Genomic DNA, 24,409 nt, shown 5'->3' on the forward strand with positions numbered 1-24,409 from the left:
CCCCTGTTTCTCTGCTACGCGGAGTTCACAGGTGTCCGGTTACTTCATCTTGGAAGCTACATTCATCTGCCCTTTAGAACATCCTGCCCAATGACCGATTTTTTTTAAATAGCTTTTTTTCCCCCCTGATTATATTTGTAGTAACTACCCACTGTAGAACACTTGGAAACTTTTTCGAAAACAGAAATAAGGAAATGCAATCACACATAGACACTCAGTGACCCACATATCTATGTGGCTGTGTGTGTATATATATATTAATAGTTACAGTTTTCACCCATTTCTGGGTGGTATTTTGAAATACAATTTTAAATTTTTGCAAAAGTTTTTATCGGGGTATAGTTGATTTACAATCTCGTGTTAGTTTCAAGTGTGTAGCAAAGTGAACCAGACACACATATATATGTCCATTCTTTTTTCAGATTCTTTTCCCATATAGGTTATTACAGAGTATTTAAAATACATTGTTAGCCCAGAAAAGTCTGTGCAAATAAACAAGACAATATTAGCCAGCTTTTATTGAAGTGTCAGTGTATTCCAGACTTATAGGAAAAACATCCCCTCATCTCAGCACACAGGCACATCTAGAAGAATCTGTTCCTGAAATGAATCTCTAGACTCTCCCCTTATTGCCCAGCAAGGATGTCTTTAACACCTCTTTTCATCAGTTGCTTATTTTCCTTGTAACCGTATGACTGTAGATTCAGAGACACTTGCCATGGACCTGTGAGGGCTGAGAAGAGTCAGCTACCGGGGGTTAGGCGTGAAAAGTAAGGACCACAAGAAGCCAGTACCTCACCAATATTCCAAACTGCAAATCCGGAATTCCTGACTCAAAGGACGCCTCCGACAACAAAACAGACATCGAACAAACATAAGGGAAGACCACAAATAGACACGTTAACAGCCCATGGAGAGAGAAGAAATACTCTGGGAGTAAAACTAGAGTCTAGAAGGCAGAGGAGATGGTGAGCCCCAGGGAATCTCCATGTTGTCCTTAAACTGTCCCAGGGAGTCAGGGGTTGGAATAGTCCCTAGTGACTATCACCAACATAGACACGGAATCTACGGATAATTGAAACACACCTACACACACACAAACACACACAAGTGTACACAGACCCACACAAACACACACACGTACATAGCACATACACAGACACATAAGCACACACAACACACACAGACACACACAGAGACATACACAAGCACGCACATGCATACACAAGCACACACATATGCAAGCACACACAAGCACTCATACATACACACACAGCACATATGCACACGCAAACACAAGCACACACATACACAAACACAGAGAGACATACACAAGCACCCACATGCATACACAAGCACACATACATGCACACACAGCACACATGCACACACAAACACAGCACACACACACACAAACACACACAAGCGTACACAGACCCACACAAACACACACGTACATAGCACATACACAGACACACAAACACACATAAGCACACACAACATACACAGACACAAGCACACACAAGCATATGCACACATACACAAGCTCACACATACACACACAAGCACACATGCATACACACACAAGCACACACATACACATACACAAACACAGACAAGCGTATGCACACATACACAAGCTCACACATACACAAACACACATACACACACAAGCACACATGCATACACACACAAGCACACACATACACAAACACACACAAGCGTATGCACACATACACAAGCTCACACATACACAAACACACATACACACACAAGCACACAACCTCAACTAGAGATTCTTCCTTCCTGACTTAGGCTCCTGGGGATTGACACTAAGGGACTGGGAGACCCCCAGGAACACCGTGTGGGTGGGTCCTTATCTGGTCCACTTTTTCAGAAACTGCTGGCTCTAAGCAGAGCCCGTGGCGGGGAGAGCTCTTGGTGTACCCCCTCCTGGGGACGAGGGGACCGCCCTTCCTCCGAAGATAACACAGCCGCCCCAGACCGCCGGTGACGCTCTCTCCAAAACCCTCCTAATGAGCTGTCTGGGGGAGGGGTGGTGATGCTCAGCCATATTTTGGCAGCTGCTTGCTTTTGAAAATTCCGCCTCCGTTTTTCGATTTCATAAACGCCATCTGCAATGACCTTTTTCCTCGCTACCATCTTTGAAGGGTGCTCATGCGTGAAACATATTTTTGTTCGTTATTTGGTCGTCCACCACCTCCCCTTGAGACCGTCCGGCCTGGGTCTCCCTCTCTGCACCCTTCACCCCCATGTCAGACATATAACAAATTACCATTCCTTCAGACAAGGAGGTTGAAAACTTGTGGTCTCCAAGGCAACGGGGTATCCTGGGGTGGGGTGCTGGGGGAGTGGGGGGTGGCCTGGCCCAGCCAGGAAAGGCCTGGAAGGAAAAGGGGGTGGGCAGGCAGAAGCAGAGATGATATCATTCCTGAAGCCTGAAAGCAGCCAATCGGGACCCGGGGATGTGATGTCACCCCCACCCCCACCCCCTTTGAGCCTAGGTAGCCCCACTGAGAATTCTAGACAAGCATTGAACTGAAGTTGTATTGCTGTGAGAGAAAGGGGGTGGGGTGGCCACGGTGGGGGGGGGGTGGAGAGGAACCCTCTGGATGGCCCTACCAGACACTAGCCTGCACTGGAGGCAGCCCCATAAAAATGTCATCGGCTTGGACCCTCCCTGCATGAGAACACAATGATTTCTTTGGGGGAGAAGGAAAAAAAAGCCAAAGATTTATTTTGCAGCCACACCCCCGCCTCCCTCGGAAGAGAAAAACCAACCAACAACAAGTTGTGAATGAAGTGTCTGCAGGCAGGCTCCCACCAAGCCAGCCTGAGAACTGTCCGAGCAGAGAGATGAGGGGCAGTCACTCACAGGGGACGCACGGGGCGTCCACGGGACTCTCCGAGGCCCGAGGCTGGGGCGGCAGGCTGAGTACTGAAGGCTGGGAGCCTGGTCCAGGGTAGAGCGGCCCAGCCAGGCGGGACCGGCCTCTGAAGGCGCTGGGGGCGAGGGAGGCGTCCGTCTCCCTTTGGTGATGGTGTCTGGGCCTCGGTGCCAGGCTCCGGGGAGAAGCAACGAGCTGCAGCTGTAGGGAGAGGAAAGGCTTGTTCGCGTGCCCACCGAAGCATCGGCATCACCAGTCGGGGAGGGGGCGGCGAGTGTGCCCGGCTCCCTCCTGCCAGACTTTTCCCTTGGGACTAGGAAACAGCGCTGTTTCCCCAAAGTGTCCCCAAGAGACCAGGCCACAGGATGCTGTGTCCAGGGGTGTGGTGCAAAAGGGGCAGGCTCCCCAGCACGGTCTTTCCAGAGTCTCTCTGGACTTGTCCCGCGTGGACTCACCTATATCAGCTTCGAGGAAGTAGAAGCAAAGACCTCGTGCCCACCCCCCTCCGCCACTGTACAGAAGTGGACGTCAAGGCTCAGCAGAGGGAGGGGACCAGCCCAGTGACCGACAGAGTCACCAGTAGGTCTGGGGCTCCACCCTACCAATCGCCGTTCTTAGTCACAAGCCTGCGATACACAAGCAGTATTTGAAGATAGAAAGTCTGCAATTTCAGCATCACCTGTTCACCATTTTCTTTCTTTTTTATTGAGGTGTAGCTGATTTACAATGTTGTGTTAGCTTCTGGTGTACAGCAAAGAGATCCAGTTAAATATTTATACATATATATGTATATATATGCTGTGCTGTGCTGAGTCGCTCAGTCGTGTCTGACTCTAGATTGTCCAGGTTCGATCCCTGGGTGGGGAAGATCCCCTGGAGGAGGAAATGGCAACCCACTCTAGTATTCTTGCCTAGAGAATCCCACAGACAGAGGAGCCTGACAGGTTATAGTGCAGAGGGTTGCAAAGAGTTGGACATGACTGAAGCAACTTAGCAGGAGTATATATATATATATATATATATAGCGTCTGGGCCTCAGTGCTAGGCTCCGGGGAGAAGATGTATATATATTCTCTTTCAGATCCTTTGCCATCACAAGTTATTGCACGATACTGAACATAGCTCCCTGTGTCATACAGTAGGCCCTTGTTGTTTATTTTATATATAGTGATGTGTATACATCAATCCCAATCTCCCAATTTATCACTCTCCACCCTTTCCCCCTTGGTAACCACGAGCTTGTTTTCTACATCTGTGACTCTCTGTTTTTGTAAATAGGTTCATTTGCACCCTTTTTTTAAGTTTCCACATAGAAGCAATGTCATACAATATTTGTCTTTCTCTGACTCACTTTGCTCATTGTGACAATCTTTAGGTCCATCCATGCCACTGCAAGTGGCATTATCTGATTCTTTTGTATGTGCTTAGTCGCCCAGTCATGTCTGACTCTGTGTGGCCCCATGGACTGTAGCCCACCAGCCTCCTCTGTCCATGGGGATTCTCCAGGCAAGAATAGTGGAGTGGGTTGCCATGCCCTCCTCCAGGGGATCTTCTCAACCCAGGGATCGAACCCAGGTCTCCCGCACTGCAGGCAGATTCTTTACCACCTGACTCACCAGGAAAGCACCAGAACCCTGTAGTGGGTAGCCTATCCCTTCTCCAGGGGATCGCCCCGATCCTAGAATGGAACTGGGGTCTCGTGCATTGCAGGTGAATTCTTTACCAGCTGAACTATCAGGGAAGCCCCATTCCTTTGTATGCCCAGCTAATTTTTTATATGGTTTTGTAGGAAGAGAATTTGAATGTTAATAAATGTCCCCTTAAGAAAAGAAAAAAAACAGTCATATAAGGGGCCACGGCACCCCCGGCCAGACTGGTCGGCGGGGCCAGGGAGAACCCCCTTTCTCCAGCATTCTCAGAAGGCCACTCGCATGTCCTTGCATCTCAAGGTCCCAGCCGCAGCCTCCCAACCAGGAAGCTTTTGGGAATGTCTGGGAGAAGGGGGCGTGGGGGCAGAGGGCCCGGAGGGGACCCTTCCTAGCAGTTGGCTTCGGCTCCATTCGCAGGGCAGGCGGCCTGCTCTTGGGCTCCACGGGCAGCCTGTTCCCATGCACCCTTGGCCTTCTCCCTGCAGGCGATCCAGGGCCTTTCCGGAAATGATTACAATCAGCCACGCCAGCCTGAGCGCTGCCGCAGAGCCCTGTGAGGGCCCAAATCACACACCGTCCTTGCATTCTGTGAAAGAGCAAACCTCAGCGTAAATCACCGGTGGGCATTCCCATCTCAGCCATCCTGGGCTGCAGAGGTGGCTTCTTCCCTGAGACGGAGACCCAGGGGCCGCTGCCTCCATTTCTCCTGGGCCCTGGGGAGCTGCCCGCTGGGCTGTTCCCGGGCTCGGCAGAGAGGGCTCTCACTCAGTGACTCAGCCCCAGAGAGGCACAGCTCACCTCTCCAGGGCCCCCTGGGAAGAGGTCCAGGTGAGCCTCAGAGCATCCTTCTAAGCTGTCCACCTCGGAGCTCCAGGTCTCCCGGATCCTGGCAAGCACAGCGCACACAGAGGGGCACCTGCCCGAGCTGGCCTTTGGAAAGGGCTCTGCACCACTGGCCTTCTGTGTAGAAGCTCCATGTCCACTTAACTAACAAGTAATCATTAATATTACCCCTGGCCCACGTATCCAACTGTTAAACTGACACTAATGAAATGAGTCGTGGGCACCATGACCAATATTAAAACCCAGCCTAAGCTGTTAATTTAAATGACCCAGGCTGATTTATACACATCGTGCTTTGCATTTAACCAGGAAGGAAGGTATTTTATATCAAAATGCATGGACATTTCTTCCACCACAGAGTTATTATTTCTTTATTTTACCTCCCTGCTCCAACTGGATCCAACCAAACCACACCGAAAGGTCCCAGCCTTAATTACTGGCATCACAGTTTTGCTTTCTTGTTGACAAGGGATTTCCAATGGAGGGGAAAATCCAGAGTTGAAAAAAATGCAGCACGTGTAACTTTGGAATCTGCTGTGATGAGCAGGCTATGGAATCGGGAGGGATAAGTTTGGAGTTTGGGATTAATACACACAACTACTATACATGGGCTTCCCAGGTGGCTCAGTGGTAAAAGAATCTGCCTGCCAATGCAGGAGATACAAGACACTCAGATTCAATCCCTGGGTCAGGAATATCCCCTGGAGGAGGAAATGGCTACCCACTCCAGTATTCTTGCCTGGGAAATCCCATGGACAGAGGAGACTGGCAGGCTACAATCCATGGGGTCGCAAAAGAGTTGGGCACAACTTACTCACTACTATACATAAAATAGGTAGTCAACAAGGACCTACTATATAGCCAAGGGAACTCTACTAAATACTCTGTAATGACCTATATGGGAAAAGAATCTCAAAAAGAGTGGATATCTGTAGAACTGATTCACTTTGGTGTTCACCTGAAACCAACACATTGTAAGTCAGCTATATCCCAATATCAAATAAAAATTAAATTAAAAACCAGCTTGAGTCTTTGTTGTGATTAAAAATAAATGTGTAGGGGTGGGACCCCATATGGGGAGGGGGTCTCCCCCAGGGTGAGGGTCTAACTCAGCAGGTGTTACTTCTCCATCTTACCTCTTTGAGGCTGGCCTCTGGGAGGCTGGAGAAAGTTAGAATCCAGAAGCAAGTTGGGGAAACGCTGCCAAGGATGGCTGACCGCTTCTGCGCTTCCTTCTCCCCAAACATCCTGGGATCGGAGTTCTCCCTTAATTTAGAAGCAAGTGACACATTCATCCCACAGAACACCACTCTCCTGCCAGCCGGCCTCCCTTTCTCCCGGCCCCACCCCTGGCCTCGGGGACACAGCCCATTTTGCACACCCAGGACAGTCATCAGCCTCCATCATCTCCCCGTGAGTCACAAGCTCAGTGTGGGTGGGCCGCCGCCAGGAGAAACAGAGCTGACGGAGGCAGCCGTGGTTCTCAGGCAGGGCACACGAGGGCAGACCGGGTGGCCACAGGGACCCGGAGGCTCCTCCATGACAGAGTGCATGCACCCTTGGGGTTAGGCAGCTGTTGGGCATATCCTTCTGAAGATTCTGGAAGCTAGTACCTCCATAGGCAGAGCAGCTGAGAGCTGGGTGGGCAGATAGCATCTTCTCCTGGTAACCACCCGCCAAAGACCAGGGGGACGAATGCCAGGGGACAGGTAAGGAGCCACCCAGCCACGGAATGAGCGGAGGTAGCCCAGGAGGGAAGAGGGAGCTCGCTCTCCAGGCCTTGCAGACACGCCTGCCCCCACCCACCGTGTTGCTCCAGTCTGCGTAGAGCTGCCTCCTTTAGGACTAAGGCTCCAGATTCTCCTTGCTTGATTCTCTTTTAATTCATGACTTGGTTTTGATTACTAGATCTATCACGTATTAACTATGTGGCCTTGGGCAAGTTATTTACCCTTTCTGAGCTTCACTTAAGTACGTCCATGCAATGGGTGTGATTAACAACTACACCACTCACATCGAAAGATAACGTGATGGTACATATGATGCCCCTGCACTGCGCCTGTGTGTGTTCACTCGCCCAGTGGTGTCTGACTCTTTGCGAGACCCCATGGGCTGTAGCCTGCCAGGCTCCTCTGTCCATGGGATTTCCCAGGCAAGAATACTGGAGTGGGTTGCCAAGCGCCTGGCAAGTGGTAAATGCTGGATAAACATCTTCACTTCCTTATCCTTCCCGCTGGGTGGTCTGAATGTCACCTCTGGAACGAAGGTGCTCTTTCCTGGGCGGCCCACCTTCCGCCCTCAGCAGCTCCCCGTCCTGGGGTTTACTCTGCTTACACCAGCTCCCTCTGGGACCAGGGGACACGGGTGGCAGGAGCTGCCAGTGGCTGGGTGGCCCTGGGGCAAGCTGAGAATCCGTGCCCAGAGCCGGCTTTCAGCAGGCCCGTTTCCACCTGGATGGCCCAGGCGCGCAGTCCCGGAGGCCACGCCCTTGGTGTCACTTTCAAGTTCAGCGCTCCCCCTTCCTCCCAGCCCGCCCGGCCTGCTCCCTCGGAAGCTCTCAGACAACCCTGCTGCCTTCATCAGGCCCTGACTCGTCTGGCTGGCTTGCCTGGGTCCCGAGGCTTATCCAAACATCTTCATGGCTTTTCATAAATTCAATCCATCCTTATCAGCCGCACCATCAAGAGGAAGGGCAGGAGGGGCTTGTGACTGAAGCTAGGGGAAGACAAGCTCTAATTAGCCTCCCTGCTCCGCGGGGTCACCCGCAGTTCAATCACTCCGGCTTCACGTGGCCCGGATCACGTCGCATCGCGGGCATCATTGGCGACCGTCCTCTGCCCCCTGCACACAGGGGTCCCGCCCTCCATCTCTCCTCCGGGAGGGAAAGCTGTGAATGGAAGTCAGTTGGCTTGATCCCCTCTGAGTGGCACTTCTGTGAAAGCAGCTTTGTCACCTCTTCCCAGTTCATAGGTGCACCTCTGATCCGCGGGTCCTTGTATAAACTGTGATCCCTGGCCCCCAACCTCATTCCTTGGAGCACACCCACCCTGCAGAGAGCCTCAAAGCACCTGTTATTGGAATGCAGACTGCTCGGCCAGTCTTCCCATCCCAACTCCAGGACAACCACCTGAAAAGAGCTCTGGGAGGGCTCATGGAGACCCTGGATCCCATCATCATTCTGCTGTGAACTTGGGAAAAGTCTCCTTGTCATTAAAAAAAAAAGTGAGGATGACAATACCTTTCCATTGCTAGGAGCCCTGAGTCAGAACATATGCAAATATGCTTCCTGATGCACCAAAGTCTAAACAAATGACACATATTCCTAATTATCCAGCCCACAAGATTTGCTGGTAACATATTGCCACAAATAGGCTGAGAGGCTGATGTTGGTATTTTTGGTCAATTCTGCCATTCCTGAAGCCCAGCTTCTCCCAGGAAGACCTTGACTTAAATTGAGCATCTCTCTGATAGGGTTTGAAATCCAGGGGTCATGTTTCACAGTGTCAGGCACCTTTGGACATCGATTCTTTCTGCACATTTGGTCACTGGAAGGCTGTCTGGGAGAACTAACGTGGGTTCGCAGACCCCTGCCTCAAATTTCCAAGATAAAGAAACCAATTTGTTCAATAATCAGTCTTTTTGAGGACCCTTCTCTTAATCAAGCTGTGAGCTGGCTCCCAGAAAATGTCCTTGACTTTTCATGGTTGCCCAGAAGGATGATGGGTAAATGAGACCACAGGACTGATGGTTCAGACTGGAACACTCTTGAATAGTGAATGTGAGCTATTATTAGTAACTACGCTGGGAAGACCAGTTTAAACTGGAACTGTCTTGGGCAGATGGGGAGTATGGTTACTGATGTTCTAGATCTTGGGGGAGAGGGGAGCAAAGGCACCTTGTCAAACAGAATTTGAAAAGTGGATGCTGGGACCTCCCTGGTGGTCCAGTGGGTAAGAATCCACCTCGCAATGCAGGACGTGCGGTCCGATCCCTGGTCTATGATCCCACAGGTCACAGGGCAACTGAGCCTTGAGCCTCAACTCCTGAGCCCGCACGCCACACTGAAAAGATTCTGCACGATGTAGCTAAGACAGAGCCAAATAAATAAATTTTATTTTCTTTAGAAAAAATAGATAAATAAAAAAGCAGATGTCAAAGGGGCTAAATGAATGAACGCGTTGGTCACCGTATTCTCAGGGAGAAATGGAAACTCCCCTTCTCTAACTTGATTCATTCAGGGTCTCCCTGGGGAATGAGTCCTGCTCCCCCATGCCCAGGGCAGTGCCTGGCACATTAACATGCAGTACGTGTTGACCGGCCTGAGCTCCAGGGAGAAGGCAGACCTCAGAAAAGAGACACAAGCCTAGATTCCCCGAGAGGTCCCAGCCCGAGCATTTATGATTATGATTATAACTGGCATGTGTGCGGTAACCAGGCCTTCGGAGCACATTCTCATGCATTTTCCCTTTTGATCTGAAGCAGATAATGCAGAGGGGAGCATGCGTCTGAAAGGCCACCCTGTTGAACAGCACACTGGCTGAGCAAGAACAAAGACCATAAATGAAGAAGGATGTTTGCACTCTGCTTCCCGCTTGCCAGAAAACAGGAAGCTTCAGCGGCTGGCCCTGCCGAGGTCTCCACCTTCTTTACCCCAAAGCTACATGGCCTCAGAGGCTTCCCTTTTATGACTTTTTTTTTTTTTTAATGCAGCAAATCTCTTCCAAGACACTTTTTTTCCCTGTCTCACTTGGTTGCACTGAGAAGCAGCCACGTCTGTTCTGAAGAGTCGGTGGGGGAATAAGGATGGCCGATGGCCACCCCCTTTCCTCTCGTGTAACCCCACCTCCAACCTCTGCAGACCTCACCTGCCACAAGCACCTTCCACCTTCAAGGAGAAGTTGTCACCCGCAGGGAATGCCTGCAGCTGACCCAGTCGAAACAGCTGGGCAGACTCCTGGGACGGATGACCTGGAAGAAGTCAGAGGTGGCAGATGGTGGAGGTAGGCTTTCCTGCAGATGACAGGGATTGCGAAACGGCGAGAATGACTGGTCATGAGGATGGAATTCAGTGACACCAGAAAGGAGCAGAGAGCTCTTTCGCTCACGGAGAAGACCCAGGGACGAGCCAGCTAGGAGCCCTGGGGGCTGGATGTGGCAGAGGGCAGGAATGAGAGCGGGAGGTGACGTTGGAAACAGCAGGCAGAATGCGGTCCAGACTGGCCTCCTGGGTTTCTATGCTGCAACCTCAACAGCCTCTGAGTCTTCCAGTCTCCTGTTCTTAAAATCTAAACATGGGCAAGAGTAGATCCCTGAATCAGTCAGCTTCTCCAGAGAAACAGAGACACTAGGAGAGATAGATACATAGGTGACAAACAGATACATCGATAGATAAATAGAAACAGACATATATACGTTCATAGATACATATATAGATGCATGCATGCTATAGATACAACAATAGATACACAGATTGATATATACATACGTTCATACATAGATACATAGATAGATACATAGCTATTAAAATGAGATTTGTCTTCAGGAATCGGCTCATGCAATTTCGATAGGAGCTGATAAGTCTAAAACCCACAGGTCAGAGAAGCAGCCTGGACATCAAGTAGGGGTTGAGGCTATGGCCTTGAGACTGAATTTCTTCTCTGAGAAACCTGTTTTTGCTCTGAAGGCCCTCCGCTGGTGGGATTCGGGCCCACCCACACTGTCAAGAGTGATCTGCTTTCCTTATGGTCAAACGACGGTCAGCGTTCACCACATCCACAAGATACATTTGCAGCAACATCCGGGTTAGTGTTTGATTAAATACTAGAGCCTGATCAAGGTGACATGGAAAAGTTACCATCACAAGGTCACCCATGAGAAGCTCTAAAGCCATTTTTTAGACTCTGCCATCATCCTGTGTGAGAGCCGAAAGGTCTACTACCTTCAAGTAACAGCTTGTTGGTGGCAGGGGAGAAAGGTACCATATTCACTTCGAAATCACCAGCCCACTTCTCAGGGTTCTAGTGTGAAGAGGTGCCCATTAACGCCTCTTGAGTTGGACTGAATTAAAATGAGGAGAAAGGTCACGGACCTGAGAATCAGAAGACCTGGCTTCAAATTCTAATTTTACTATCAGTTGGTGGGGATGCTGCAGGCAGGTTGTATTTACTCTCTGCATCTCAGTAAGATGCATGCACATTGAATAGAATGTTCTTCAATCCCCATCAATGATTGTCCCCTGCAGGTCCTTGAGGACACCCAGCTTACTTAATGCCTTCAGGGGTAGATGTGCTCCGAAACCATGGCAGAGACATCAACAAATTCAAGAAGCAGATAGATGATCAATAGAGAGAGATAATCTGTAATTAAGTATATCAAGTAGAAAATAAATATAAGTAGATAAGAGGGGATTTGCCGCCCACATGTTTTGAAGTTTGGAACTTCCCCTTCCATTTGTCCATCTTCTCTGCTCCCCAGATTCTCCAAAGTTTAGCTTACACCTAAGGAATGTGAAAGCAGAGTGCAGTGAATGCCTTTGCAATTTAAATTCTTCCCTTTAGCCTTCAGTTATTGTGTCACTCAGGGCCTTGGCAGGAAATGCACGGACACCCCTGACACACTCAAATTAGGTAACTGAAGGCCAGTTGGTAAAGGGATCAGTTTACAAGGTGTGGGCAGGTACAGGAAGTGCTAAAGGGACACCATCCGGAGGGGGGCAGCGGCTGCCAGTGAAGACAGGGGGACAGAGTGGGGAGGGGCTGAGACCACCCCAGCTCCATGCTCCTCCCTCTCGCCCTTCTTGCACCAAAACCCACCGTGGTCCAGAGCCACCTGGGAGCCAGAGGGGCAGAGAGACTGTTGATGCAGTTTAGACACTGAACTGTGGTGTTGGAGAAGACTTGAGAGTCCCTTGGGCTGCAAGGAGATCAATCCAGTCCATCCTAAAGGAAATCAGTCCTGAATATTCACTGGAAGAAATGATGCTGAAGCTGAAGCTCCAATACTTTGGCCACCTGATGAGAAGAGTCGACTCAGTGGAAAAGATCCTGATGCTGGGAAAGATTGAGGGCAGGAAGAGAGGGAGGCAGCAGAGGATGAGATGGTTGGATGGCATCACTGACTCAATGGACCATGAGTCTGAGCAAACTCCAGGAGATGGTGACGGACAGGGAGGCCTGGCGTGCTGCAGTCCATGGGGTCACAAAGAGTTGGACCCGACTCAGTGACTGAACAATGACAACAAATACAGGTTAATATGTGTTAGTACACTTGGTCCGGGGCCACCAGCGGGGAAGGGTGAGGGGCGAACAGGAGAAACACACAGGCATGGCTGTCCATTCTAATGAGGGAAGACTCACAAAATCACAATTAAGATTTTAGCTCGGGCATCACACGTCCATTTAGATGAAGATTATCAATTAGCCTTTCCTTTCCTTTCTGCTCTATCACTAACTAATTCTGTGCCATTGGGCACCCCCCACACTCCAGCCTAGGCCCCCTAAGTTCTTGTTCTGGCAGATGAAAGCGTGGATCTAATTATTTCCGAGGTGCCTTCTAGCTCTGACTTCCATGACTACTTCCATGACTGGGAGTCTAGACTTCCGTCTGAGCCTTGATTCCCTTCTTATGGTTCGTAACTATTAGGGACAACTCTCAGCTCACTGGCAGTAAGGAAACAGCCCACACGGATGAACTAGAGTAGGCCACGCAACTGTGTGGATCTCCAGGAAACTGTTGCCTCTTCTGGGGCTTCCCAGGAGACGCGAGTTGAATCCCTGGGTCAAGAAGATTCCCCTGGAGAAGGAAACGAAAACCCGTTCTAGTATTCTTGCCTGGGAAATCTCATGGACAGGGGAACATGGTGGGCTACAGCCCATGGGGTCACAACAGAGTGGGGCTTAGTGATTAAACAACAACTGCCTCTTCTACCTGGGACAGAGAAGGTGAAACAGCTTTGCCGAAGTGAACCAACCCTGAGCCCTCCGCGCCCGGGCTTCCCACCGGAGCGGCCCAGCGACAGGAGGTGAAAGCCAGACTGCTGAATCCACAGGTGGTATTACTGATTTATCACTTCCAGACAAGAGGCAGGTCACCGGGTAAAGGCAGAAACAGGCGATGGAGATCTTCACCTAGTTCAATGCCCCCTTTTGCCTCTATGCCCTAATCAGCTCCCAACCCTCTGAGTCAAAATAAAGACAGTTCGATTCCAAGGAAGGTTGCTAAGAATCCTCATTTCTCAACCAGAGACGCATGTACAAGGAATGCAAAATGCAGTACACATTAATCTGCGCCCCTAGATACCATCGAAACAGGAGGATGGGTTCGTATACAAGGGGCCCATGGTGGTTTGGCCCTGCCCTTCCAGGGCTTATGGTTCTGAGCTCTCCTCTCTCACCAAGACAGACATTCCTTTGAAATTCCAGCATCTCCTTTGTCTCCAGAACATACAAGGCTCTTGGAAGTGACCTTGGGCTTCCCTTGTGGCTCAGACGGTAAAGAATTTGCTTGCAATGCAGGAGACCTGGGTTTGATCCCTGGGTCAGGAAGATCCCCTGGAGAAGGAAATGGCTACCCACTTCGGGATTCTCGCCTGGAGAATCCCCATGGACAGAGGAGCCTGGCGGGCTACAGTCCAGGGTTGCAAAGAGTCGGACACAACTGAGTGACTACCAGACTAACACTTTGAACCAAGAGTACACAAAAGCTGAGACATCATCTAACTTCAGAAGGACACACAACCCAGCTTTAAGTTCCGAAGAGGCTGTAATTGTGATCACAATGGCTTAAAAAAAATCACTCCCCACCGTCTTTCCTGCAGACTTTCAGTTTCAGTATATGGTGAGTTCACTCAAAGGCAAGCATTTTATCGTGCGTTTCCTTCTAAAGTGTCACACTTCTACTGGGTAGGCACCCAGAACAATGAGACATGGAACAGAGCCAATCAGCTGAAGAAACGGATACTGAAAAAGGAAACACGTCTTACCGGTGAGAGGCTCTCAGGTATGAAATAAGTCCCCCAGCAATGCAGGGCATTGCTGGAGATTGAGTCACACTGTGTTAGGTCTGAGCCAAGATGAGGTGCTCAGTTACCCATCTTCCCAGGTATTAGAGCTGAGAAAGAATGGGTAAAATGGTCTGAGTAATTCTTTCCCTGTGTTGACTTGATTTTGTTTTCAGGTGTTGTTTGAATGTCCTGTGTATTCTCAGCATTAAAATATTCAGGACCGCAGTGATGAGAACAGCCCTCTCATCCATGGACTTCCTAGAAAAAGAAAAAGGGAACAAACAGTAATTGATCATGGGCTTCCCTGGTGGCTCAGATGGTAAAGAATCCTCTTGCAATGCAGGAGACCCGGGTTCAATCCATGGGTCGAGAAGATCCGTCGGAGGAAGGCCTGGCTATAGTCCAGAGGGTCGCAAAGAGTCGGACACGACTGAGTGACTAACACTTTCACCTTCATGGAATCCACTGCATTAAAGAATGGGAAACACGGCGAAAATTCAGCAAGTAATCACCTCTTGTTCTTGAGTTTCACAGAAGGCTTTGGAAAGGTACAGCAAATACAACGTGTATGTGCTCCCCGCCGGGGAGCCAAAAAAAAGACTGAGAGAGCCTTCCCTGTGCTGGGAGAGCCGAAGGAGCAGACGCCAAGCAGAGAGAGAGTCAGGATCCTGGGAACCAAGTAAGAGGGGCTGCCAGGAGTCTTGGAGCAGGAGCTGGAAGAGTGCGGCCCTGGAGGGTCTCTGGGTGGGAAACAGAGAAAACCTGGCAGTAACCAGGGTGGACGAGTGACCCTCTCGATATATTGTTGCTGGAGGCCTCTGGGGAATCTGGTGTAGACAAATGATACAGAAACACCACATCAGCCCCCAAGGCCACCTGCCGCATCCTCTGAAATCTGATGTGACTCCAAAGGGTAAGGGGTGGGGGACCTTGAGATGCCCTGGTGGAGTTATAAGAGAACCGAGCTGGAGTTCTTGGATTTCTGAGTTTGTAAATGGAGAGTCAGACCTGCCCCCGGGGCCAGGCATACCTCCAGGCAGACCCTGCCCTCTCTCTCCTCTCAGCGCATAGAGTTCACACCGTGCCCTCCTTGTTCCAAAAGCCTCCAAGCACCTGCCCCATGGGCATCTCTGCCACCCAGGAAGATTCCCTTGCGTGCAAGCGTGCTGCATACATACTGCCCTGTGGGGCCAGCTCCCTTGGAATCTCGGGCTTCCATACGCCCCATAGATGGACAGTAGCTCCCAGACAAGCCCATCCCAGCCTGAATCCCTGGCGGAGGAAAATGCTGCGGCAGGAGGGAGGCTCAACCAGGAAAGGACACTCCCCACCACCCACCCGGGCTCTGGGAACACCGTATCTGAGGTTTGTTTGGCCACCCAAGGTGCTGGGCTCTGCCAGACCCGATAACCATTCCGGTCTGACAGGCACCCACGGCCCCCTGGAATGTGCCTTTGGCCCACCTGGTAGCTCTGTTTTCCTTTTCCTCCAAGATCCCCTGGGCTGCTGTTTTCCCCTCATCAACCTGCCTGCTCCACCCCTCCAACTGACACAGCAGGCTGGAGAGCTGTCACCCAGCCAATCCACAAGAGGCAGTGACAGGGCACCCCACCATGTTTTCAGCTTTTAAAATCTTGGAAGCGAGACATCTCTGGCAGGCCAGTGGTTAAGACTCCATGCGTCCAACGCACGGGGTGTGGGTTCAGTTCCCGGTAAGGGAACTAAGATCCTACATGCCACAGAGGTGGCCTTAAAAAAAAAAAACACAACTATAAAATAAATGGAGGTTCCCCAGTGACCAGCAGGTAAAGAATCTGCCTGCAGTGCAGGAGACACAGGAGATGGGGGTTCGATCCCTGGGTCAAGAAGACCCCTGGAGAAAAAAAAAAACAATTAAAAAAAAAAGAAGACCCCTGGAGGAGGGCATGGTAACCTATTCCAATATTCCTGCCCGGAGAATCCCATGGACTGATGAGCCTGACGGGCTACAGTTCACCGGGTTGCAAAGAGTCGAACAAGACTGAAGTGACTGATCATGCATGCACATAAAATAAATTTTTTAAAAAGACCTATAAAATAAATTTAAAAAAAAACCTTGGAAACACTCACTACAGGGTGAAAAATTGAGACATTTTGGACAATAGTTCTCCAAGTCTCCTTCCCCAAGGAGATTTTAGATTCCCTGGTGGTTCAGACAGTAAAGAATCTGCCTGCAGTGGGGGGTACCTGGGTTCGATCCCTGGGTTGAGAAGATCCCCTAGAAAAGGGAATGGCAGCCCACTCCAGTATTCTTGTCTGGAGAATCCCATGGACAGAGGAGCCTGGCGGATTATCATGGGGTCCCAAAGAGTGAGACATGACTGAGTGACTTACAATTTCACTTCCTTCTTCCCCAAAACACACATTAGTCTTTCCACGATATTGTCTGAGCAACTGTGATACTCTGTTAAGAAAAGGGACCCGGCTGCAAGAAGATCTACGAGATCCTTGCTCCTGGGGAAAGTGCATGGTGGCCCATCCCGTAGGGCAAACCCAGAGACGAGCCACCCAGGTCCCCCTTTGAGGCAGGACTCCCTGCCTGGCCGAGAAGGCAGCCTCAACTGCTAGAGTCTCGAAGGGCCTCTTCAGATTTCAAGCTGAGGTCACGCTCTTCCTGGGGCAGCCCTGGTCAACGGCTGAGCAGGGTGATGGGCAAGGACCAAACTGTGGCCACCCCCAGGGTTCCTCCAACTGGCAGCCTCTGCTCTGGAGCCTCGCACGGACTGCAGAGACTTCTTAGATCCTCACACACCAACAATCCCTCCTGCTCAAGCCTGCTTCCTCCCCTTCTCTCGTGGTTACCCTCATCGCAGCATCTGTTTCCTGGAGAACCCATTTCCTACTTGAGGGACATGCAAATCAGGGCGATTGCATGGACAGAGAACTGGGCAGAAGGATAGGGCTTGACTTGGCAGGAGAGGACCAGGTGTGCGCCGTGTCAGGGGCACCACCTTCTCTGAGGAGGTGATGGTAGAGCTGAGACGGGGAGCAGCCAGCCACGCTCAGGGGGTCAGGGAAGCGGGGCCAGGCGGTGTGGGAGGAACAAGCGTGTCAGACGGAGAGAAAGGGGGGACTGTGGCTGGAGCGCAGGGGTGAGCAAGGGGAGCACAGGAGTGAAGGACAGTCTCACCCGCAAGAGTTCTTGCCCCTCCGCGACCAACAGAAATAGATCAGAGGCCGGACAAGAAATTCACATAAGGCTTTTGGGGGCCCCTGCTGCAGCAGGAGGGAAGGAGAACAACTAACAGGTTCCCTCACTCGCTCTCTGAGGCTGGAGGTGAGCTGGTTCCTTATACGGGGTGAGGGCAGGGGAGTGTCCAGGGGTCGGGTTGCAGGGGCATTAGGTGGTTTGCCCACCTCTTACTGGTGCTGAGTGCAGGGGGCATGCACAGTAACTCGCTTTTGCTCCCAACCCACTGCTTTTTGCTCCAGGCTCCTCACAAGTGGCAGTTGGGTTTTTTGGTCTCTTTTACCTTTTGGATCCAGACTGACAACCCACGCATGCATGCAGTTAGTTTTAGTTCCCTGCAGTCTCTTTGGGAGAAGGCGATGGCACCCCACTCCAGTACTCCTGCCTGGGAAACCCCATGGACGGAGGAGCCTGGTAGGCTGCAGTCCATGGGGTCGCTAAGAGTCAGACACGACTGAGCGGCTTCACTTTCACTTTTCACTTTCATGCATTGGAGAAGGCAATGGCAACCCACTCCAGTATTCTTGCCTGGAGAATCCCAGGGACGGCAGAGCCTGGTGGGCTGCCGTCTATGGGGTCGCACAGAGTCGGACACGACTGAAGCGACTTAGCAGCAGCAGCAGCAGCAGTCTCTTTGTGTTAATATTTTGCTGCTGGAGGAGAGGTGTGTCCAAGTGCAAGCACTGCAGCAAAGGGTCCCAGGCCGAGCCTGTCTCGGGAGGGGACGGACTGATGGCACTCTGTACTCCTCTCCTAGGCTGACTCAGAGAATGGCAGCCCTGTTGTGGCGTGGTCTCCTGGGCAAACCCAGATGCGGAGAAGCCACAAAACACGGCAGTAAATTGTAATTGAAACAGAACTTGGGATGTATTAGCAAGAGCTGCCTCCCCAGTCTGGGCTGTGCCCAAAATGATCTGGGCTGGGGCGAGGGGCGGAGAAGGGCCAGTTCCGGCCACTCAGAACACCCTACCAGGAGGCAGGAGAGTAAGAGCCGTGTCGCCCTGCGAGTACCCTCTCGAATTTGTTTTCAGAAGTGAATCACTCAGAAACCTCAGGATGTTATTCATAGCAAGTCACTCGCTCCCCTCCTCAGATGCGAGGATGACACACGGGTACATCACTCCTCCCTGAATGAGGGCGGCTTCCCTGGAGCCAAGTGGGGATGCGAGGGAGGGGAGGGGGTGGGATTTCCTGAGATGGGGGCGGGGAGGGGCGGGGAGGGGGCAGGGAGGGGGCAGGGAGGGGCGGGGTTTCCTGAGATGGGGGAGGGGCGGGATTGCCTGAGACGTGGAAGGCCCCTCCCCCTACCTGAACATCTGGGACTCCAGAGAGCCTTCCCCCGGACCAGCGGTTCTCAGCTAGAGGCAGTTTTGTCTCTGGCCATATCTGGGGGTATTTTGGTATTTACAATTTGGGGGGAGTAGGACTGGCATCTGGTGGGTAGGAGCCCGCTGTTGTTAATCAGTTGCTATGTCATGTTCGACTCTTTGCCGCCCCATGGACTGCAGCACGCCAGGCTCTTCTGTCCTCCACTATCTCCCGGAGTTTGCTCAAATTCTTGTCCATTGAGTCAGTGATGCTATCTAACCATCTCATCCTCTGCCATCCCCTTCTCCTTTTGCCAATCTTTCCCAGCATCAGGGTCTTTTCCAATGAGTCAGCTCTTGGTATCAGGTGGCCAAAGTGAGCTTCAGCTTCAACATCAGGCCTTCCAATGAATATTCAGGGTTGATTTCCTTTACAATTGACTGGTTTGATCTGGCTGTTGAAGGGACTCTCAAGAGTCTTCTCCAGCACCACAGTTGGAAAGCATCAGTTCTTCAGTGCTCAGCCTTCTTGATGGTCCAACTCTCACATCCATACGTGGCTACTACAAAAACCATAGCTTTGACTATATGGACCTTCATCAGCAAAGTGATGTCTCTGCTTTTTAATATGCTGTCCAGGTTTGTCATAGTTTTCCGTTCAAGGAGCAAGCATCTTTTAATTTCATGGCTGCTAGAAGTCGGGGATGCTGCCAACCATGCTTCAGTGCATAGGAGAGGTGTGTCCAATGCAAGCATGGCAGCAAAGGGTCCCCTCAACACAAGCACACACAGGGTAATCTGATCCCAGATGCCCATAGTGTGGCGGGTGAGGACACCTACATCCAAGCAGGGTTCTCCAGGGCTCATTCCCAGACCAGCAGCTTGAGATTTACCTGGGAACCTTAGGAAAGCAAATCCCTGGGCCCCACCCCAGATTTTCTGAACTGTCTGACAGCCCAGCTGGTCCCTTCTTTCAGAGATTGCAGAATGAGCCTCAGACAAGATCCCGTTAAGGAATTCGCAGTGTCAGTCTGGAAGAGGTCATGTCACCACATTTCCCATCAGGGTCCCGATATTAGAGCCAATAAAACTGGAAGCACTCTGCCTTCTTCCTGGGTGACCTGTGACGATGTCAGGACACATTTTTGGTGGTCACATGGTTGGGGGGCGGGGGTGCTCCCAGGAGTTGGGGGGTGGAGGCCAGAGATGCTGGTAAACATCTGACAACATGCAAGATGGCCCCCACCACAGAGAATGGTCCAGTCCCACAGCCCAACATGCCAAGTGGACGTGGAGGAATGCTGCCCTAAACCCAGAGCCAAACTGTGCATCTCCAAACCAAGAGGTGCTTTCAGGCAGGTGCCTTGAGATGAGAGCTTCCGGCTATCTGATGGGCACAGCCAGTGGGGGCTTCCTTGGGGTCATGTGACTCTGTAAGCATGACCCCTGAATGCTTGCTTGCACTGTCCTACTTATGGTAATTCAAGTACCAAGAAAGGAATTGTGGATCCCCCCCCATCCACTTGCGGCCATCTCCTAAGCCTGGCTGGGAGGGCCAACCGGGGTGGGGGGTGGCGGGGGTGGGGTTCAGACCCAACGGGAGGTGGGGGGATGGGTGAGATGACCCTCCAAGGAAGGTCCTTTGCAGGCAAGCATTCCTATGATAATAACGTGAAATGTGGCAGAGTGCTGCGTTTTAATTAATTCTGGTCCCTTTCAAGACCACAGTTATTATTATAAAAACACCGATAATATCAAACACATGTTGAATGTACACAGCAGGCTGCAGCCCTGGAGACCCGGGGACGTGCGAAGTCATATGTCATCGGGGCTGCTGAGAGATCAGCAGACCCCTCCCCCGTGCCCTCGGAGACCCCGACGCCCTTCTCCGTGGGCCTGCTCGCCCCGTCTCACCAGCCGAACCCCTTCCCAGCCCGGCCGCTCTCCTCCCATCACCGCTCAGCCCCCCTCCCCGGCTCCCCGCAGAATCCGCTAGGGCCCTCCAGAAATCCCAGTTTAATTATTTTATTGGGAAAAGTAGGGGGGAAGGAGTCGAGAATAGGCGCATTCTCTCATTTTGGAAGAATGCTCCATTATCTGCCTCTGAGACGCGTGAAACACCTCTCCGGGCTGTAGGCAGCCCTGAGTTATTACGTGAGACACCCAGGCGCCTGCGCCTGCCTCTTGCCCCACGCCCCCCCTGCCTGCCCACCCGCCCGCCCGCCCATCCTGCTGGTCCAGGGGTGCAGGCAGCACGGCCCACTTTCAGGTGAAGCCTGGGAAAGGCCAAGAACCCCAGGGCAGCGGGGCGCTGTCAAAACAGGCTGGAACCTGCCTGGGGGCTGCAGCCCTTCCGAGAGCTGGTGCCTGGAAAACACGCCCCAAGCAGAGCACTCAGGCTGGACAGGACCCTGGAGCCTGTCTGAGCCCGTCTGTGCTCTTGTAAGAACCATTTCTCCTGCATCATGGCCTCCTGCTCATCACTTCTGGTTCCCAGGGGCCTCTTGCCTCCTGAAACAGATCAAGTCCAAGCCAAGTGGTTAGGAGGTTCCTTTGTAGCTAAAATAACTAGAGACTTCGTGACCCACAGGAGAGTTTACCATAGTCTCACTCAACATCCTCTACTCTTGGATGACAGAGCAGGGATGGTCAGCCCCATATGACAGGCGAGAAAAGTGATACCTAAAGAAGTGAAGGCCTTCCCAGGTTGGCTCTAGTGATAAAGAACCCACCTGCCAATGCAGGAGCTAGAAGAGACACAGGTTTGATCCCTGGGTCAGAAAGATCCCCTGAAGGATGGCATGGCAACCCACTCCAGTATTGTTGCCTGGGAAACCCCGTGGACCTAGGAGCCTGGTGGGCTATAGCCCCTGGGGTTGCAAAGAGTCGGACACGACTTAGCAACTAAACAACAAAACAGTGGGTCTCTACCGTATTCCAGGCCAGTGTCTTCAACTCTGCCCCCACTGCGTGTGCCCAGCGATCACTCTGTTTCTCCTCAAATGTGATGCTTAGGATTAAACATGCTCCTCTGGGCATGGCCTGCTCAGGCCAGGAGACCCCTGTAGCCTCACCTTCTTGGGGCTGCACGCCACATGTCCTTGAAGGCAGCCTATCAGGGTTTTTAACATTTTTAGCAACAGACACACTGTTGGCTCACATTAGGCTTGTGGTCGACTGAAACCCCCAGATCTCTTTCAAGTGAACTGCTGCCAACGGAGGGCTCTCTAATCTGGCGCTTCTGCTTCTGAATTCTGAAACCACATGAAATTGAACAGCAACAGTTGAAAGTCTTCCATCTTGTTGGGCTTGGCTGAGGACTGGGGTCTGTGGAGAGTGTCAGGGACCTTATACCTGGCATCCGCTGTATCTGCCTCACTCCTAGCACCATCGCGGGACTTTCTTGGTCTTTGGTCAGGTCACTGATAAAAATTCAGACAAGGATGCAGACCAACGTCATGACTACAATTTGAAACAAGCCAATAGGTACTTTGGGTGTGGCTGTTGAACCATCTGGGAATCTGCTGAACAAGACTATTACCCAGCTCACGGTTACTCGTTTAACCAAATAGTGAAGTCAGATGAAACCTCATTTATTTAGAGCTTGCTCTTGGAAAGTATCTAATTTCCCCCCATATATTATTTTTATTGACTTCAATACGCTATAAACCCTAGCTAATTCACAGTCGTAGTGAACTTATTATAAAGAGAGTTTAAGCTGGAAATTAGGTGTCCTGAATCCCAGGGCTTCCTACATCGTCAGGAATATCGTGTCCACCCAGGATACCAAGAGACAACCAAGGCACGTGGCCTTGAAACAAACCAGTCCAGCTAACTTAGTGCCAAGTGACTGTGAGTACAGCCTCCAAAATTCCCATATACTTTCCAACTTGCAGCTTCCTGTCCATCAATACACCTCTCTGCCCATCCAATTAAAAAGACAAGAACTGTGACTGCCAACTATGTGTTGGGTAAACCACCTGGAGTCATTCATGTGTGACGCATGTCACGAGAGCGCTCATCACACGCTTGGAGGAGGGTTCAGGGGGCCTCCCACGACCCCACCCAGCAAGGACCACCCCCCAAGATCAGACTCAGGGAGGAAGTCTGGTCTGAATGATCGAAAAACTTCAGTTACAGGACGTCGACCCAGACAGGGATGCTGATATTATTTCCAGCTACAGCCCCTGGTGGAGAAAAGGAAGAGCCAAGAAGAGGTTCTGAGGAATCTGATAAGAACCCTCCCTAATTAACACACTAATTGTTTCCAAGCAGCTGTTTCCAAGGGCTTGAAAAGCTCATTTCCTCAACTAGACGGACAACCGCCCCCTCTCCATCAACTATTGTTGCTATCATGACTTCCCTGGACTCAACTTTTTATCACAGGAAGTTTAAAAGTAAATCTAAAACATGATGAAACTATTCTGAATTACTAATGAATGAAATCCCTGATAATTACTTTTAAAAAAATCAGTTTTCAAGATCTTACTGGAGAGTAGGAGAAATTTATCCAAATTAACTTGGGGGTGGGTGGCTGAGCTATGCACAGTATGTGGGGTCTTAGTACCCTGACCAGGGATTGAACCCAAGCCCCCTGCAATGGAAGCATGGAGTCCTAACCCTTGGATGGCAAGGGAAGCCCCGGGGTTTTTTGTTTGTTTTTTGAACTTTAGAATCATGTATCTTTTGTTGATTTGTTTTAATGCTCATATCTAATTAGACAGCTTTCTATGTAGGAGTCAGGCACTGGGCTATGTGTTTGCGTTTATTATCTTAGTTTATATTGTCAAAACCATCATATGAAACATTGAAAGCAAATTAACCCCATTAACAGATGGAGCTAGTGAGGCTTGGATCAGTCACACAGAGAGTGACACTTCGCCAGGAATCAAACTTAAGCTCTGACTCCAGCAAGGCTTGCCTTTCTTAAAGCAATAAAGAAGGCTGAGCACAGAAGAATTGATGCTTTCAAATTGTGTTACTGTGGAGGAAACTCTTGAGACTGCAAGGAGATCCAACCAGTCAATCCTAAAGGAAATCAACCCTGAATATTCATTGGAAGGACTGATGCTGAAGCTGAAGCTCCAATACTTTGGCCACCTGATGTGACGAGCTGACTCATTTGAAAAGACCGTGATGCTGGCAAAGACTGAAGGCAAAAGGAAAAGCGGGTGGCAGAGGATGAGACGGTTAGAGAGCATCACAGACACAATGGACATGAATTTGAGCAAACTCCAGGAGATAGTGGAGGACAAGGGAGCCTAGCGTGCTGCAGTCCATGAGGTTGCAGAGTTGGACACAACTTAGCGACTGAACAACAACAGACGCAGTGACTAAAGCCTACAGACTTTTCACAGGGCGGTGAAAACATCTGAAAGAAAGGAGTAAGGAAAAAAAAAAAAACACTGGCTTCAAATCATAAAAAACTACAAAACTTATCTTTCCCAAATGTTTATAGTTAGGTGTCTACA

The 24,409-nt window shown here is 50.8% G+C and overlaps 1 protein-coding gene across 3 annotated transcripts in view; it reads right to left on the reverse strand.

The window, feature by feature from the left end:
- Positions 1-218: 218 nt before the first annotated feature.
- Positions 219-24,409, reverse strand: part of LOC145542457 (uncharacterized) — a 209,578-nt gene continuing 185,387 nt past the window's right edge. The window contains exons 2-6 of one of the 3 annotated variants that reach the window (XR_014079868.1): positions 12,214-12,624; positions 10,267-10,686; positions 9,297-9,486; positions 6,538-6,667; positions 2,721-3,110 (exon numbers count right to left, since the gene is read on the reverse strand). Coding sequence is in view for 1 of the 3 variants with exons in the window: in XM_081581274.1 (XP_081437400.1) it covers positions 2,889-3,110; positions 6,538-6,667; positions 14,382-14,431 (402 nt within the window). In the remaining 2 variants the exon portion in view is untranslated. Of the gene's footprint in view, positions 3,111-6,537; positions 6,668-9,296; positions 9,487-10,266; positions 10,687-12,213; positions 12,625-14,381; positions 14,657-24,409 lie in introns of those variants that run through there. The other 2 variants (XM_081581274.1, XR_014079863.1) reach the window with 2 other exon arrangements.

Source organism: Giraffa tippelskirchi, chromosome 3 (assembly GCF_054371585.1).
Source record: "Giraffa tippelskirchi isolate mGirTip1 chromosome 3, T2T-mGirTip1v1.2.pri, whole genome shotgun sequence".
Classification (NCBI taxonomy): domain Eukaryota; kingdom Metazoa; phylum Chordata; class Mammalia; order Artiodactyla; family Giraffidae; genus Giraffa; species Giraffa tippelskirchi.